This window comes from Acomys minous (assembly GCF_964271855.1).
Source record: "Acomys minous genome assembly, chromosome: 9".
NCBI classification, from domain to species: domain Eukaryota; kingdom Metazoa; phylum Chordata; class Mammalia; order Rodentia; family Muridae; genus Acomys; species Acomys minous.
Window position 1 is genome coordinate 73,268,419 of NC_140490.1, and position 15,788 is coordinate 73,284,206.

Sequence of the window (15,788 nt, forward strand, 5' to 3'; positions counted from 1 at the left end):
CGCGTGCAGTGTCTCGTCTTTGAGCAGAGACAAAAGCGTGAATCCAACGCACTTGGGTTCGTAAAGCTTTTGGCAAACCTAAAGTTGTTGTCAAGGAGCAAAATTGAATTGGCTGTTTAGGGAGTTTCATCTCAGCGTAGATAAGGATCCTCCTGCCAGTGGGAAGGGAATTAAAAGGAGAACATAGTCAGATTCTTAGGGAGAAATCTCACACTGTACACTCGAGCCTCCGCTGCCTTCTAAAGGAATCAGCCACCGCATCTTTGTCACTTAACTTTTTTCTAATCTGAACTGACACATCACTGGAGAATAACTGTAGGGAAGAAGCCCCACACTGGCAGAGGGGATGGATTAAATCAACCATGAAAATAAGCACTGGCCCATGTGTCTATAGCCTAAAAGAAATGTGAGCGGGCAGAGTGCTGTGTTTAAACCAGGCGCTGTAGCCATTGAACGGCTTGTAATATTTTTTTTTCTTGCAAATCTCCATTTGAAATGAAAAGTGAGTGCTCATGCTTTGAAAGTCAGGTTCAGCTTGCCCTGCCATCCACATTTAAAGCATCATCTAGTGTTCGATTAACATAGACATCCAGTACATCTCTTCCTTTTCCTTTTATCCTTAGTCTCATTGAGCAAATATGGATTCTCTTGTACCTTAATAAAAGAAGTAAAATTTTTCCTAGAAAATTCATGTTCAATAGTTATTACCTTCAATTAAAAAAAAAATTAATGGCTAGCAAAAAGGTAAATTGGCTTTCTAAGAAGTGACTGCCAGAGATATAGGCAACTGTTTTTCGCATTTTCAAAACAATAGGCTTGTGTTCTGTGAACTTGCTAATACAATCAAATAAATGCACTCTCTATCCCAAACTCACATAGTGTCGAGATGGGTGGGGGAGGGGGAGACCGAGACGCAGCAATGCCTGGTGAATCTCAGCCCTCTCAACCAAACACCTTGATTGTGCACACACTAGAGAGTGAACAGGCATCCCCAGGGATGCTCCCAGCCTTCTTACAGGTTCCTCAAGCCTCTGCAAACTGCAAGAGAGGGATCTCAGAAACTGTGGCTTCAAATTCTCGGGTGGGTAAACATGGCCTCGTCTGTAGGGCAGATGGATTTCAACACAAGAATCAAATTTCTATCTACAATCCCTGCAGAGTTATGCAAACAAGGGCCAAGCAAACAAAGGAACACATAGGATCTGTCTGTCAGAACTCAATTTTAAATGTCTGCTAAAACCCTTAGGGCTCTGGTGTGATATTATTGCATGAACACCACAAGAAGACTTAAAATTTAAGAAACCAGCAGGAACGAAGTTTCTAGACCTTCCTTTTCGTAAGGAAGACCTGTTTATTCACAGAGCTTCATTTCCTAGCTTCAATCGTGTCACCTACAGGTGTCTGGAGAAGAAGTTCTATGTGCCAGGGTCCTTATACCTGCAACTCAGAGCCCAGGAGGGACTGGCAGAAGCACGGCTGGTCCTGACTGCTTGTGGAGCCTGGCATCCTACCTTTGCAGCCTCGGCCCCTTTTACTTTCTCTGCCTCCTTTTCTATCAGATGGTCCAAAACAGTTTGCCTTCAAGAAAGCTGTGTTTATTAAGCAGTGCGTATGCATTTACTCTATTATAAGTTAATTTTCTCAGTTATAGCACTCAAGGATTCTACTCAGTATGAACTGATCAGTGTTGCCACACTGGCTAAGCCAGATATGTGGATTAATCCATGCAGGCTTATTAGGGGGGAAACAACATTTTCATAGATTTGCACTTAGCTTGTGTTGGACAAAGCTCATCACTTAAAGATAAGTTTAAGTTCCAAATTGGGCCTCACTTTGTCTTTGCTTTCGACAGTCCACTGATAGAATTCTTTACAGAAGTGGAGCCCCCTCCAAGGTTTGAAAGTGTTGCTCCTCTGATTTATTCACAAATTTTCACTAATGAAAGGCAGCCATGTGGTCATGGTCCCAGACTTCTAGCTCTTAGTAGGTGGCCATCTGCCATTCTGAAATCCTTTCAGATTTTTAAACTTATTTCCCTTTGCTGTTCTTCAATTCCATGAGGAAATTATTCAGCGTAGGTCTTGTTGTTACTTTAGCAGTGGTTGGCACTTGGTAAGAACGTGAGTGGAAATCCCACGGACTGGAGAGAGTGGGAAGAGTGGGGAGAAGATTCACATTGCACTGACGCTGTAGATTGGTCGCCTTGTTTAGGTAAGTGGGGGAGGGTGAGAATCTCACTTTGAGGTGCTCACAGACGCATTAAAAATCTTGATACTTTTCCACATGGCTTTTACAATTTATTTAGAGGATAGTCTTTCCATTATTTTTATGATATTTAGGACTCGCTTTGAACCTTTCTACCAGACAAGGTACCGGGAAGCCAGCTTTTCCATAAAGAGACCTCAGCAACCCCCCCTGAATTCAGTGGGCTCTTGTTCCATCTGTGTCCCCAGCACTAGACAGGTGCTGCTTCGTGCTTCCTCCTGCTGCACCCAGAGCTCCGCTCTCCCCTCTCCCCTTCCCTACATAAGTGATGGACCCGAAGAGTCTCCTACTTCATACTTGTTAAATGTACTCCAGCAAGCATGTGTCCCAAGATCCTAATAAAGACAGGAGAGATTAGTGAATTGCTATACAATTATTTTAAAAATCACTGGAGAACACCTGATTTCCAGGAGTCTGTTTTCTTCTCTTCCCGACCCATCATATTTCTTTCCTCCAGAGCAAGTTGTTTGAATGAAATATGCTTAGATTCCTAGGGAGATGGATAAGGAAGTGGGGCCTGCTTGAAGGTCGGGCAAGAGCAGACCCACACACTTCATATATATCAGTAAGCTACTAGGAGGCCCCGGGGACAATGTCTCCTGTCCCCTGAGAATGTTCCTTAGAATGCAGATTTTGTGCCACCCTGGAACCTCATCCCTAACAAGCTCCCCTGGTACTTCTGGCCCTGGAGCTGGTGGGAGCCATGAAGCTGAGAAAGGCCTGGCTGGTTCAGACTATTGATGACATTTTCATATATAATTTCAGGAAGTTTAATTTTTTGTTTACCCCAGATATCTCGAGTAATATGTAGATCTCTATGCTAAATGCATAGGGGGTTTTAAAAAAATGGGTAAGGGCCTATGCAGCCATATTTTAGAACTAACCCCAGATGGACACAGATGCTCTGAATGTCTAAGGCAGCATTGATGTTTCTTGTTTCTGACTGTTGTCAAGAACATAGGCAGATTTCACAGCAAGGCTTGACCTTGTGTGAATCTTCAAAATCCTCTTCCTAACCATCTGTATTTCTCCATCTAATTTGCAAAAAAATGTGTTGTCTACTAGTGCAACTTGTACTTGTCCTCAGCAAGGGCACCAGAAGTGGTTGCTCCCTCATATCCTTGTTTGGCTTCCTTCGATGCTATTGCTCAAGGTGTACGAAGCACCTTACTGACCTTTATCGTTACCTAGATCTAGCACTTTGTCATCATCCTCAACAGAAACTCCACAGCCATTAGCAGTGGGATTAGCAGCCCTCCCATCCTGGACCCTACTCCCCAGCTCTCTGCTTCCTGTTGGTGTGCATTTACCTCTCTCTCTTGTCCATTTCATATCGGTCGACTCAGACACTGTGGTGGCTCTTTTGGTTACTATATTTTCAAGGTTGCTCAGTTTTGTTTTCTTGACATTATTTCTCTCCCTAGGACTAAGTATACTCCAGGAAACTGGGTAAGAATGGCTTTGGAGAATTATTAGGTACCATGGTGGGGTACTTGATCGCTTTTAAGAGCACACTTGCTTTCTTCCTTCTCAGTTTGGGGGCTCTCTCTGTTCAGATGTTTGTCCTCTATGTACATTTCTTAATTATTGATTTATAAAAGTGTTCATAGTGGAACAACTATATAAATTTCTCAGATCACAAGCCAATAATTAATTTACACATTAGCATAGCATAACGGCTGGTGTTAGTTCTATCGGTGTACACGTGCTGTTCCAGACACTAAATAATGTCACCATCGCTTCTGGACAAACCCATCAGACTGCGTGTCCCCCGAGAACAGGATGTGGCTGGCCTTGCTTGGCACTGTCTCCTTCATTAAACACTAACCAACACATAGTAGGGGCTCAGTAAATAACCGTTGAGTAGGTGAACACAGGTAATGATGCAAAAATAGAGAAATAATAAGTCATCAGGTGTACTGCAGCAGGCTTCCTGCCTTGCAGTCCTCTAACAATACACAGAGGGCTGAGTAACGACCTCCGTGACCTCTGATTTCAGCACTGTCCCAACAGAGGAAACTAACTGGCAACAAGCAACAGCTTGCTATCCAGCATACATGGCCAGCTATAGCGCATTCTTTTTGGTGTGTGTGTGTGTGTGTGTGTGTGTGAGAGAGAGAGAGAGAGAGAGAGAGAGAGAGAGAGAGAGAGAGAGAGAGAGAGAGAGAGAGAGAGACGGACAGACAGATGGAAGGACAGACAGACAAACAGACAGTCAGAGAGAGAGGAGAGAGAGACAGAGACACAGACGGAAAGACACTTTTAGTGTTGACACTCAATGTCCACAAGTCTACCTCTCCACCAGTAGCCAAAGATAAGCTGAGAGATAAAGGATAACAGAGAACTGATAGATTACAGCCAGAGGTCAATAGACTAGTCAGAACCCAGTACATGGAATCAACCAGATAGAACTTGTGATTACTTTGCATATTTGTCAAGGTTCTCTTAAGGCAGAGAACCCATAGAACTAACATATTTTTAGATGAAATTCTTTAGATTCCTTTATACCATGTAACCTGGGTAACTCAACAGAGTTCTGATGTCAGTTAAAGATGGTGGTGGCCGTGTTGTTGTGACAGCAGCAACAGTTGTGACAGTGTGACAGTGACAGCAGCAACAACAGCATAGACAAACTTGGGAACCAGACAGATAAGTTCACCACCAAGACTCCAAGACAACCGGGCAAAACCTTTCCCCCAGGGATGTCCCTAAGGAGCCACATTCAGGCTGGGTCTTCTCATGTCCAGTAATGTGACCAAGAAACTCCCTCAAAGGCATGCCCAGAGGCCAATCTAATGGAGACAAACTCCTCACAGGTGTTCAGTGAGGCTTATCCTAGATCCTGCCAAGTCTACAAGATTAACCTTCCACCTTGCTGGTGGAGAGTTTCTAGCCTTTTACTTTCTCTGCTCCATCCTGCATTTGTTGACAATACCCTTTGCTTCTAATTGAGGACATATTTACTCTCTATTGAGATTCTACTCATTCAAGTGTCTTGGTCCTATTGGTAGAACCAAGTTCTTACAGCCATGTCCTGCCCTAAGTTTCTGTGCCTGTGTCCTGAAAACAGCTGGGAAGTATGTGGGAGCAGGGAAGTTGCTATCTGCTGGCTTTCATCTCACAGGGCCCATCACTACCACCCATGTCTAACCTGCAGCCCAGGATAGCTAATAAGACAGCCTAACACAAAATCACAACCTTATTTTTCTATGTGTGATTTCTTCTTTTTATCCCCTCCTCCTTCTCTTTCTCCTTCTTCTTCTATAACTGCGTTGAGTGATTCTCAAATGTGAACTTTGTAGATGATAATGTTGTTTCCCAATGTCAGAAAGTTTGACACATCTGGGATTTTTTTTGACTTATCTCCAACAATACCAAGGTCATGGCTTTCCCCCTCCATGATACAACACTTCCTGGGCATTCCAGAAGCCAAAATTAAGTACTTAATTCCATGTCTACTAATACTGGCATGCCCATGACTGAGAGTCTGCACTGCCATCAGTGTGGCAGTATATGGAAAGCATCCATCCTCAGTCAGGAACCTTCTTTACGAGGTAGTCTTGGAAGAGGTGTGGCTGATCTAGAATAATCTATCTGAGCACCTAAATCACACCCGAAACTACCAGGATAGCTTGTGGCTCTGGTCTCCAAAATCATCTCAACAATCAAGGGAGTAACTTTACGTTTTATCAAAGATAACCTGGATTATGTGACATTTTAGCCCACACTGTGGTACCTCTCCTAATGGCACCTTCTGTGGTCCAGAGCATTCCTTCACTTATTTGATAATTTCTTATGAGTCTGTTTACTATTTGTATTAGTTTCATTTCGGTTACTGTGGTAACAAACAAACAAACAATCAAACAAAAAAATGACCAGAAGCAACTAGGGGATAAAGGGGTTTGTTTCAGCTTACACTTATGCATCATGGTCCATCATTGAGAAAAGCCATGGTAGGGACCATCAAAGGATGTTGCTTATTTTCTTGCTCCCCATGGCTTACACGGCTCGCTTTCTTATACTACCTAGGACTACCTGCTGAGGGATGGCACTGCCTGCAATGATCTGCCCTGCCACAGCAAATATTAATCAAGAAAGTACCCTACACTCGTGCCCATAGGCCAACCTGATGTAGGCAGTTCTTCAGTTGAGGTTCCTTCCTCCCTGGCGACTCTAATTTGCATCAAGATGACAAAACTTCCCCACCATACCTTTGCAGAAATTGCTCTCTTGAATTTCAGTATTCTAGAAATTCACATTAAAGCAGCTCTGATTCAATCTCACCTCAGTCAGAATGGCTATTATAAAAGAAATCAAATGGCAACTAATCTGGCGTGGACACGGGGGGAAGGAGAAACTCTCTCACACTGTCGGTGGAAGTGTGAGTAACTTTGGAAAGCAGTCTAGAAGTTCTTCTACCAGCTAGAAATCTACTTTCTACTTCTTTTTTTTTTTTTTACCATTTTTTATTAATTTATTCATATTACATCTTGATTGTTAGCCCTTCCCCTGTTTCCTCCCATTCTTCCCTCCCTCCCGCTTCCCCCCTTCTCCCCTCCCCTATGTCTGTGATTGAGGGAGACTTCCACCCCCTATGTATGCTCTAAGATTATCGAGTCTCTTCTTGGTAACCTGCTATCCTTCCTCTGAGTGCCACCAGGCCTCCCCATCCAGGGGACATGGTCAGAAAAGGGGCACCAGAGTTCACGTGAGAATCAGATCTCACTCTCCACTCTACTTTCTACTTCTTATACCACCCCTGGGCGTCCATCCTAAGGAGCCTGTACCCTGCTACACTGACAAGCCTGCTTCCATGTTCACCGCAGCCCTATTCACAGTGGCTAGAAAACGGGATCAGCTCAGATCTCCGTCAACTGACAAGCAGATAATGAGAATGTACAAACACACAATCGTATCTTATTCACCTACAAAGAAAAATGAAATTACGAAATCTGCAGGAAAAATGAATAAAACCAAAATATAAACATACTTATCTAAGTAAACTCACTCAGGAAGAGAAACGCAGCGTGTTTTCTCTGATATGTGGGCCCTAGCTCTGACTCTTTTCATTTTATGTATCTCACTCAGAGATCTTGGAAACCAGAGAAAGCAAAAGCAGGACTGTTGAGGGAGGCTTGCTTTAAGGTAAGAGAGACAGTACCACATAGGTTAAATGAGGGTGCTAGTCAGCATGAGGCATGGGTTTGCTTTTCCCGGATCTCATGTTCTATTTAAAATGCAGGTACAATCAGTCTGGGGTCCTAAATCTGAAAAGTCAGTGAAATATGCATCAAAAGTACTTTCAACTCCATCTTTTGTAAGTGTGCATAGACTTTTCGGTTGTTTTGGCTCTCTGGGCAAAACAGTATAACAATCAGCAGTACTGTAACCATGCCGTGCTGTTAAAAGTAATACAGAGGCCTTTTAAAATATGTGGAGGACTAACATAGGTTACATAGCGTTGCTGTAAGTAGATGTGAGCACCTGGCCAAAGTTCTGGAACTGAAACCAATCCCCACGGACACGAGCAACTGTCAGCTCTGGCCTTTCGGGACTGATCTCACACAGATCTCACCCCATGGAAAGTTGCTGATCACTTAGGCTCTGTGGGCCTATTTTTTTTTTACACATTTTTATTGAAAATTAAAAATAATTCCTATTACATCTCATTTTCTATCCCATCCCATGCATCCTCCCATTCCTCCCTCCCTCCCACTTTCACTCCAATCCCCCTTCCCTATGACTGTGGCTGTGGGGGACCTCCTCCCCCTGAATATGGTGCTAGGGTATCAAGTCTTTTCTTGGTAGTCCTCTATCCTTCTTCCGAGTGCCATTGGGCCTCCCCCACAAAGGGACTTGGCCAAATATGGGGCACCAGAGATCCTGTGAAAGTCAGTCCCCAGTCTCCACTTAGCTGTGGAGAATGTTCTGTCCCTTGGCTAGATCTGGGTAGGGGTTTGATGATGACTGCCCGTTTTGTCCATGGTTGGTGCCTTAGATCAAGCAGAATCCCTGGGCTCAGATCTAGCCATCATAATGTTCTTCTTGTAGGTTTCTAGGACCCTCTGGGTCCCCCTACTTGCCTATCCTCTATATTTTCCTCATCTAGAGTCTCAATAGGATGTCCTCACCTCTATCCCCGTTTCCTGGTAGGTGCAGACTTTCATGGGACCTGTCCCTTGGGCTAGTGTCCGGTAATAAGTGAGTGTATACCATTTGACTCTTTCTGCTTCTGGGTTAGCTCACTCATTATGATCATTTCTAGTTCAATCCATTTGTCCACAAATTTTGGAAAATCCTTGTTTTTAATAGCTGAGTAATATTCCATCGTGTATATGTACCACAGTTTCTTTATCCATTCTTCTACTGAGGGGCACTTAGGCTGTTTCCATGTTCTGGCGATTATGAATAAGGCTGCTATGAACATGGTTGAGCAAATTTTCTTGTTGTGTGCTGGAGCATCTTCTGGGTATACTCCTAGGAGTGGAATAGCTGGGTCTTGAGGAAGCCCTATTCCCAGTTTTCTGAGATAGCACCAGATAGATTTCCAAAGTGGCTGTACTAGTTTGCATTCCCACCAGCAATGAAGGAGTGTTCCTCTCTCTCCACATCCTCGCCAGCATGTGTTGTCACTTGAATGTTTGATTTTAGCCATTCTGATGGGTGTAAGATGGAATCTCAGAGTTGTTTTCATTTGCATTTCTCTGATGACTAGAGATGTTGAGCATTTCTTTAAGTGTTTTTCAGCCATTTGATATTCCTCTGTTGAGAATTCTCTGTTTAATTCTGAGCCCCATTTCTCAATTGGGTTATTTGGTTTGGTGGCATTTAATTTCTTGAGTTCTTTATAAAGTTTGGATATTAGACCTTTGTCAGATGCAGGGTTGGTGAAGATCTTTTCCCAGTTTGTAGGCTGTCGCTTTGTTCTTTTGACAGTGTCTCCAGCCTTACAGAAGCTTCTCAGCCTCATGAGGTCCCATTTATTAATTGTTGACCTTAAGGCCTGGGCTGTTGGTGTTCTGTTCAGGAAGTTGTCTCCTGTGCCGATGTGTTCCAGGCTCTTCCCCACCTTTTCTTCTAACTGATTTAGTGTCTCTGGTTTTATATTGAGGTCTTTAATCCATTTGGACTTGAGTTTGTGCATGGTGACAAGTATGGGTCCAATTGCATTTTTCTATATGTAGAAATCCAGTTAGACCAGCACCATTTGTTGAAGATGCTATCCTTTTTCCATTGAATAGATGTGGCTTCTTTGTCGAAAATCAGGTGACTATATGTGTGTGGATTCATATCTGGGTCTTCAATTCGATTCCATTGATCAACCAGCCTATTGCTGTGCCAGTACCATGCTGTTTTAAGTACTATTGCTCTATAGTACAGCTTGAGATCAGGTATGGAGATTCCTCCTGAGGATCTTTTATTGTATAAGATTGTTTTAGCTATTCTGGGTTTTTTGTTTTTCCATATAAAGTTGAGAATTGACCTTTCAATGTCTTTAAAAAATTGTGTAGGTATTTTGATAGGGATTGCATTGAATCTGTAAATTGCTTTTGGTAAAATGGCTGTGGGCCTATTTAAATATCGGGTTCATTAGTTCAATCCATTTGTCCACAAATTTTGAGAATTCCTTGTTTTTAATAGTTGAGTGGTATTCCATAGTGTAAATGTACCACAGTTTCTTTATCCATTCTTCTACTGAGGGACACTTAGGCTGTTTCCATGATCTGGCTATTATGAACATGGTTGAGCAAATGTTCTTGTTGTGTGCTGGAGCATCTTCTGGGTATATTCCAAGGAGTGGAATAGCTGGGTCTTGAGGAAGCCCTATTCCTAGTTTTCTGAGACAGCACTAGAAATGATAATAATGAGTGAGTTAACCCAGAAACAGAGAGTCAAATGGTATATACTCACTTATATCTGAACACTAGCCCAAGAGATATGTCCCATGAAAGTCTTCACTTACCAGGAAAGTGGACAGAGGGGAGAACATCCTATTGCAATTCTTGGAGAGAGCATGGGAGAATGGGGAAATAGAAGGATCCAGAGGGTCCTAGAAACCTACAAAAAGAACATTATGATGGGCAGATCTGGGCCCAGGGGTCCTGCTCAAACTATGACACTAGCCAAGGACAATACATCCAGTAAATTTCAAACCCCTACCCAGATCTAGCCAATGGGCAGGTAGTTCTCCACAGTTGATTGGAGAGTGGATCTGACTTTCACACAAACTCTGGTGTCCCATATTTGACCACGTCCCTTGGATGGGGAGGCCTGGTGACACTCAGAGGAAGGATAGCAGGCTACCAAGAAGAGACTTGATACCCTATGAGCATATACAGGAGGAAGAGATCCCCCTCAGTCACAGTCATAGGGGAGGGGAGTAAGGGGAAAATGGGAGGGAGGGAGGAATGGGAGGATACAAGGGATGGGATAACAATTGAGATGTAATATGAATAAATTAATAAAATATATTAAATAAATAAATAAATATCGGGTTCGCTATGAGAACTTTAAACATTCAAAATGAGAATTGTTTTTTATTATAGAAACTGAACAAATAGCAAAGTGTAGGATTGTTGGCTATTCTTTGGCCATATTACATTATTTATTTTGCAAGTGTCAAGCCATTTGACCAAGAAGCTGCGAGTCTGAGTGAGTTTTGCTTTGCTTTTCCTTTTCAGAATCTTGTGTATTAAATTCTTCAAGGTGTATTTTCATATACGTCTTCTTTTATAGCCTACATTTCATATTTAATATTGGTCCTGTCCATTATTTTGTAACCTGATGTAGAAAATAAATACAAGAAGAAAGAAAAATCTTGGATATCACATGTCTAGGGTCAGTTTTGTCCCCCCCCCCAACATGATTTTATGTGCAAATATCATTTGTATAGTTCGGCTATATCCTTGAACTTTCTCAGTTTTCTTATTTTTACATTTTCTATGCCCATACTTTGCTTTGCTTTATAATATGAGACACTGTGGGTTTTTTTTTTATTTCATATCATTAGGTAAATAAATTTGACTTTTTTTAGACGAACGTTATACTCTTGGATGTTCCTTCCTGCTTTCTCTGTACCCACCACAATATGACCACATCTGAGTTCCCATCGCTGTGTTTCTCCAGATGCAAATCAGCTTACAGAACGCAACGGGGTTTTGCTTAGGTTTGCGCCTTTCCAGTCAAGCTGCTATTAGAGGAAATATCTAAGTAACGTGAGTTCATGGACACAAAGCACTGAAGACACATCTGGGACCCTGTCTCGTTAGTAGGCTAGGGTCTGCTGCACTCGTCTGCCAATACCTACCTGCCAATATTCCAAAGTCTTTCCAGTTTCTAAATGCTGATTTAGATAAATGCTTTTCTAATCCAAATGAAACCATGTGATATTGAATGCAGCTATGAAAATAAGCACTGTTATACATGTCACACTGGAAAGAAGGCTACACAGACTTGGCAGAAGGTGGGGTGCAATTAGATCCCACTGTCTGTAACCACACCATAAAAAATATCAGCCCCACTCTTCCAGGAATCCCAGAATGCATGGGATTTTGAGGGTCAGAATTTATTTAGGATCTTTGGTTTTCCATCAAATGAAAGTATGATAAGAAAATGGAGAGGAAAATATCAAAATAGGCCTTCGCCTTAAACTTCTGGTAATGAGGAAGGTTACTGGGTCATTTATAAGTCACCTAGACCTGTAGAGTCACATGCAAGGCCCAGGGTACCCCAGGTACCTTGCAAGACATGACACACAGTTGACTATTTGAAGAGACCCACAAAGATTCAATGACCCAGTGAGGACTTGCCAAACAGGCTGTTATGGCCATCCTAATGGTGCGGAGATGAGAGAGTTGGCATTTGGTGACCCAAGGGGATGCTGCTAACTCACCAGTATGGCTGTATTCTCCTTGAGCAAACCTGAATCATTATCTAAAATCAACCGGGTGCCAAGGCTGAGTGTGATGACTCACCCTCCCAGCATGTCTGAAGTTCAGAGGACTCAGAACTTACTTGACTCTTAGTTTTAGGTAGTCAGTCTCAAAATCTCCCCCATAAATAACACTCAAGTCATGTGGATTCTGGGTGTTTCTCCAGCTAGAGACTCCCCCTCTTTCTTCACTCCCTTCTCCCAAGCCCTCTTTGTGTGAGCCCACGTCACCCCTCGGGCCACAGAGAAATGATAATAATGTAGCTCTTTTGTCAGGCTTTCACCATCTATTATCCAATCAATTACCAGTTATGAATCTAACTTCTGCCAGGACTCTTTAATAATTATCTCCAAATGGTATGTATTTTATGAATTAATATTATTTCTTCAAAGATAGTATAAGCATTTTGAAGGTAGAACTCTGTCTCCTTAAATCCTGCATTCTTTCTGGCACCCCACCCTCATCCAGGTGGCATCAATATCTCTTATAAAATGATTTTTTTTAAAGAAAACTAGCCATTGCCTTTAACATCCCTGCCAGGGACCCCTCAATATATAGTTCAGTGCGCATGAATTTTCAGGTATATCTGTTGCCTCAAGGCATGTATATAATAAGCCATTCCGTGTTACATATTTTTCTAGATTTAAAAAACCAAAAATGTCCTATAGCTGCTGCACATCTGAGAAGCAGTGTGTCTTGTTCAGTGCGCAGATCGCTTTCCACAGAGACACAGCCCAAGAAAACCCTAAAGGGTTAACTTTTCTCAGGTCTTTGAGGTGCTAATGTATCTACCCAATTCACAGCTACCAAGCACAATCCCTTCAGTTTGAGAACTTTGTCTGATCAGCAAGCAAAATAATAATAACAATGATGATGATGAGGATGATGATGATGAAGATGATGAAAGCATCCAGGGTTCTTTTACTCGGAAAAACTGAGAAGTCTGTACTCTCCTTAAACCGTTAAACCAGGATGTCTGAGAAAATTGGTGGAGGTCTGAAGTAGCAAGTGAAAATGATGCCGCTAATGGTGTTGGTGATGGATAGAGAGAAGATTACTAACAATTTCGTGTTCTGTTCTTAACTCTAGTCAAGCATTTACCCAAAGAATTAAACGGGTTGAACTTTGAAAATCTAAATCAAATCTTGAAAGCATGAGTATATTTTGCAGGTGGAAAAGAAGGGAAGGGGAGAGAGAGTGCTTAAAAACAGTTTGCACCACCGGTGCCCTCTTTAATGCAGTGCTTTTAAAAGCAATGTTTGGAGTCTTAAGAATATCTGCTGTGTTACGTTCTGGTTTGCAGTCGTAATATTTTCACCAGAAATGATGTTGTTTCACCCAGAGTCCCATGATCCTCTGCCATGCCAAGGAGCTTCAAGGAGAAAGGGCAGCACTCCATAAAGGGGACCTTTGTCAGTGTGCAAAGGACAACTTCCTAGACTCCTCTTATCTGTCATGTTGGTTTCACACAATCCTTCCTGTCTTCCCTGCAGCTACCTCATCCCTGAACTCCCAGCTGCAACAGCTCCAGCAGCTCCAGCTCCAGCAACAACAGCAGCAGCAGCAGCAGCAACAGCAGCAGCAACAACAACAACAACAACCACCACCGCCTCCTCCACCACCCAACCAGCACCCACAGCCAGCCTCACAGGCATCCCCCCAGTCTCAGCAGCCACAGTCCCAGCCCACGCCGCCCCACCAGCCACCACCGGCCTCACAGCAGTTGCCGGCTCCCCCAGCTCAGCTGCAGCAGGCTACTCAGCCTCAACAGCATCAACCTCACTCCCACCCCCAGAATCAGAACCAGAACCAGCCATCTCCAACCCAGCAGAGCTCAAGCCCTTCTCAGAAGCCCAGCCCGTCTCCAGGACATAGCCTTCCGTCACCACTCACTCCGCCTAACCCTCTACAGGTAGGCTGCCCATCCTTGTCAGGAGAGTGGACTTTCCCCTGGTGTTGTACGGTCCCCACAGGCAGAAGGCCAGCAAGACATAGCATCCTGTTCTGCAGCGTCCGATTCAAATTGATCTCCTAGACTTAGAGAAGAGGAAGCAAGTGGCAGGCAGCTGGGGACGCATGTAAACGAAACAAATAGAAGCCCATTGATGCTGCCCTCAAAGGATAAATGTTATGTCTTTCTTTCCTTGAGAGGACAGCACTGTAAGTGCACTTGTAGCCTGTAATAACTCCATTTTATGATACTTTTTGAAGGCAGCAAAGATAGCATCCAATTAAAATTATTACTAGCACAGTTTTGTAGCCCCGTGGAGAACCGCATCTACTGCCCACGAGGCTTGGTGGTTATTTCTCTATATTATGAATACAACAGTGTCTTACCTTCAGTACTCTCTGATCTTTTGTTTTTATTTTTCTAAAGACTCTCTGGGGTTAGGAGGGCAGAGAAATTTAGCCCCAGTCTTGTGTCCCAGATTCCAATCATTACTCCACAGACTTAACAAGTATTCTAAATCCATGCCCAGAGCCACAGAAAATATGCATCTTGGTGCAAGACAAAGCAGCCCTTTATTTACTTTATTACTGTGATATTGAAAAAATTTTTTTAAAAATAGGTGCTTTTAGGCTACTCATGAAAGCTTATCTCTAACCTACTAACATTGAAGAGGAATGAACAGGAACATTCAGAAATATATAACTTTAAGTGCCCAATGGCTTTCTTTGTAATAGGATCTTCCTAACAGAATGACTGGACTGCTCTAGGAGGCATAGAGCCATCTGTCGTTCGTCTTATATGAGACACTATCCTCAGTGAGATTCTAAATGACTCAGAGTACCCTAGGCATGATGACAACCAAGTAAGTGGCTGATGCATTCACCTCAAATGGGGATTAACACATACACCCCGCTTCCTCAGAGGCAAGCCTTGATCCCACCTCTGCAACACAAGGATGACGCTAGTGATGACATCTGTGGCTGCTAGACAGAGAAAGAAACAAGATCAAACAGATCAGCACACAGACAGAAGGCCGGTGGACTGGGGGCTTAGCGTTGTGTAGAACTGACTTTACTTGAGGTCCATTTCCTTGTCTCCTTGAACTCGCTTTCTCGGAGTGGCCCAGTGTTTACCTGGAAATACAAACATTTGATTTGTGGACAAATCAAACCAGGAACACATTCCTAAGACAGAGCTAAAATATTTTTTTCCATAAGTCTTAGAAGGGACAAGACAATCTGGCAATTTTGACATGAAACTGAAATGAACACAGGCTAAAAGATGTCTTCCTCGGACACCTGACATCCGATGGCAGAGTAGACATAATCAAACGCACTGCTCATGTAGCCTAGCATTGTCAGCATCTAAAATGCATTTCTGTCGTTGCAGTGAGAGAGGGCTTAATGCTTTTTAGAAAGTAGGTGGGCCTATGTACCAAATCAATCAGTGACTTTCAAACTCTGTAAGCACACCCTACCTGATAGAAACAGCTTGTTTTATTTTGACTCACAGTTTCGGAGAGTTGGGTTCCATCATAGCAGAGGGCACGGGGGAGCAGCTCTGTCTACAGCAACAGTGTGAGGCAGACTATTAATATGTAATTTTGAACCAGGAAACAGAGACCAAAGCAGGAACCAGGG

The 15,788-nt window shown here is 43.0% G+C and overlaps 1 protein-coding gene across 1 annotated transcript in view; it reads left to right on the top strand.

Moving 5' to 3' along the window:
- The window catches only part of POU6F2 (POU class 6 homeobox 2), a gene marked incomplete at its 5' end in the record, with an annotated part of 488,714 nt that overhangs the window by 349,602 nt on the left and 123,324 nt on the right, over positions 1 to 15,788 (top strand). Inside the window, one exon of the mRNA XM_084795181.1 lies at positions 13,691 to 14,109. Within this exon, the coding sequence (XP_084651307.1) occupies positions 13,691 to 14,109 (419 nt within the window). The remainder of the gene's footprint in view (positions 1 to 13,690; positions 14,110 to 15,788) is intronic.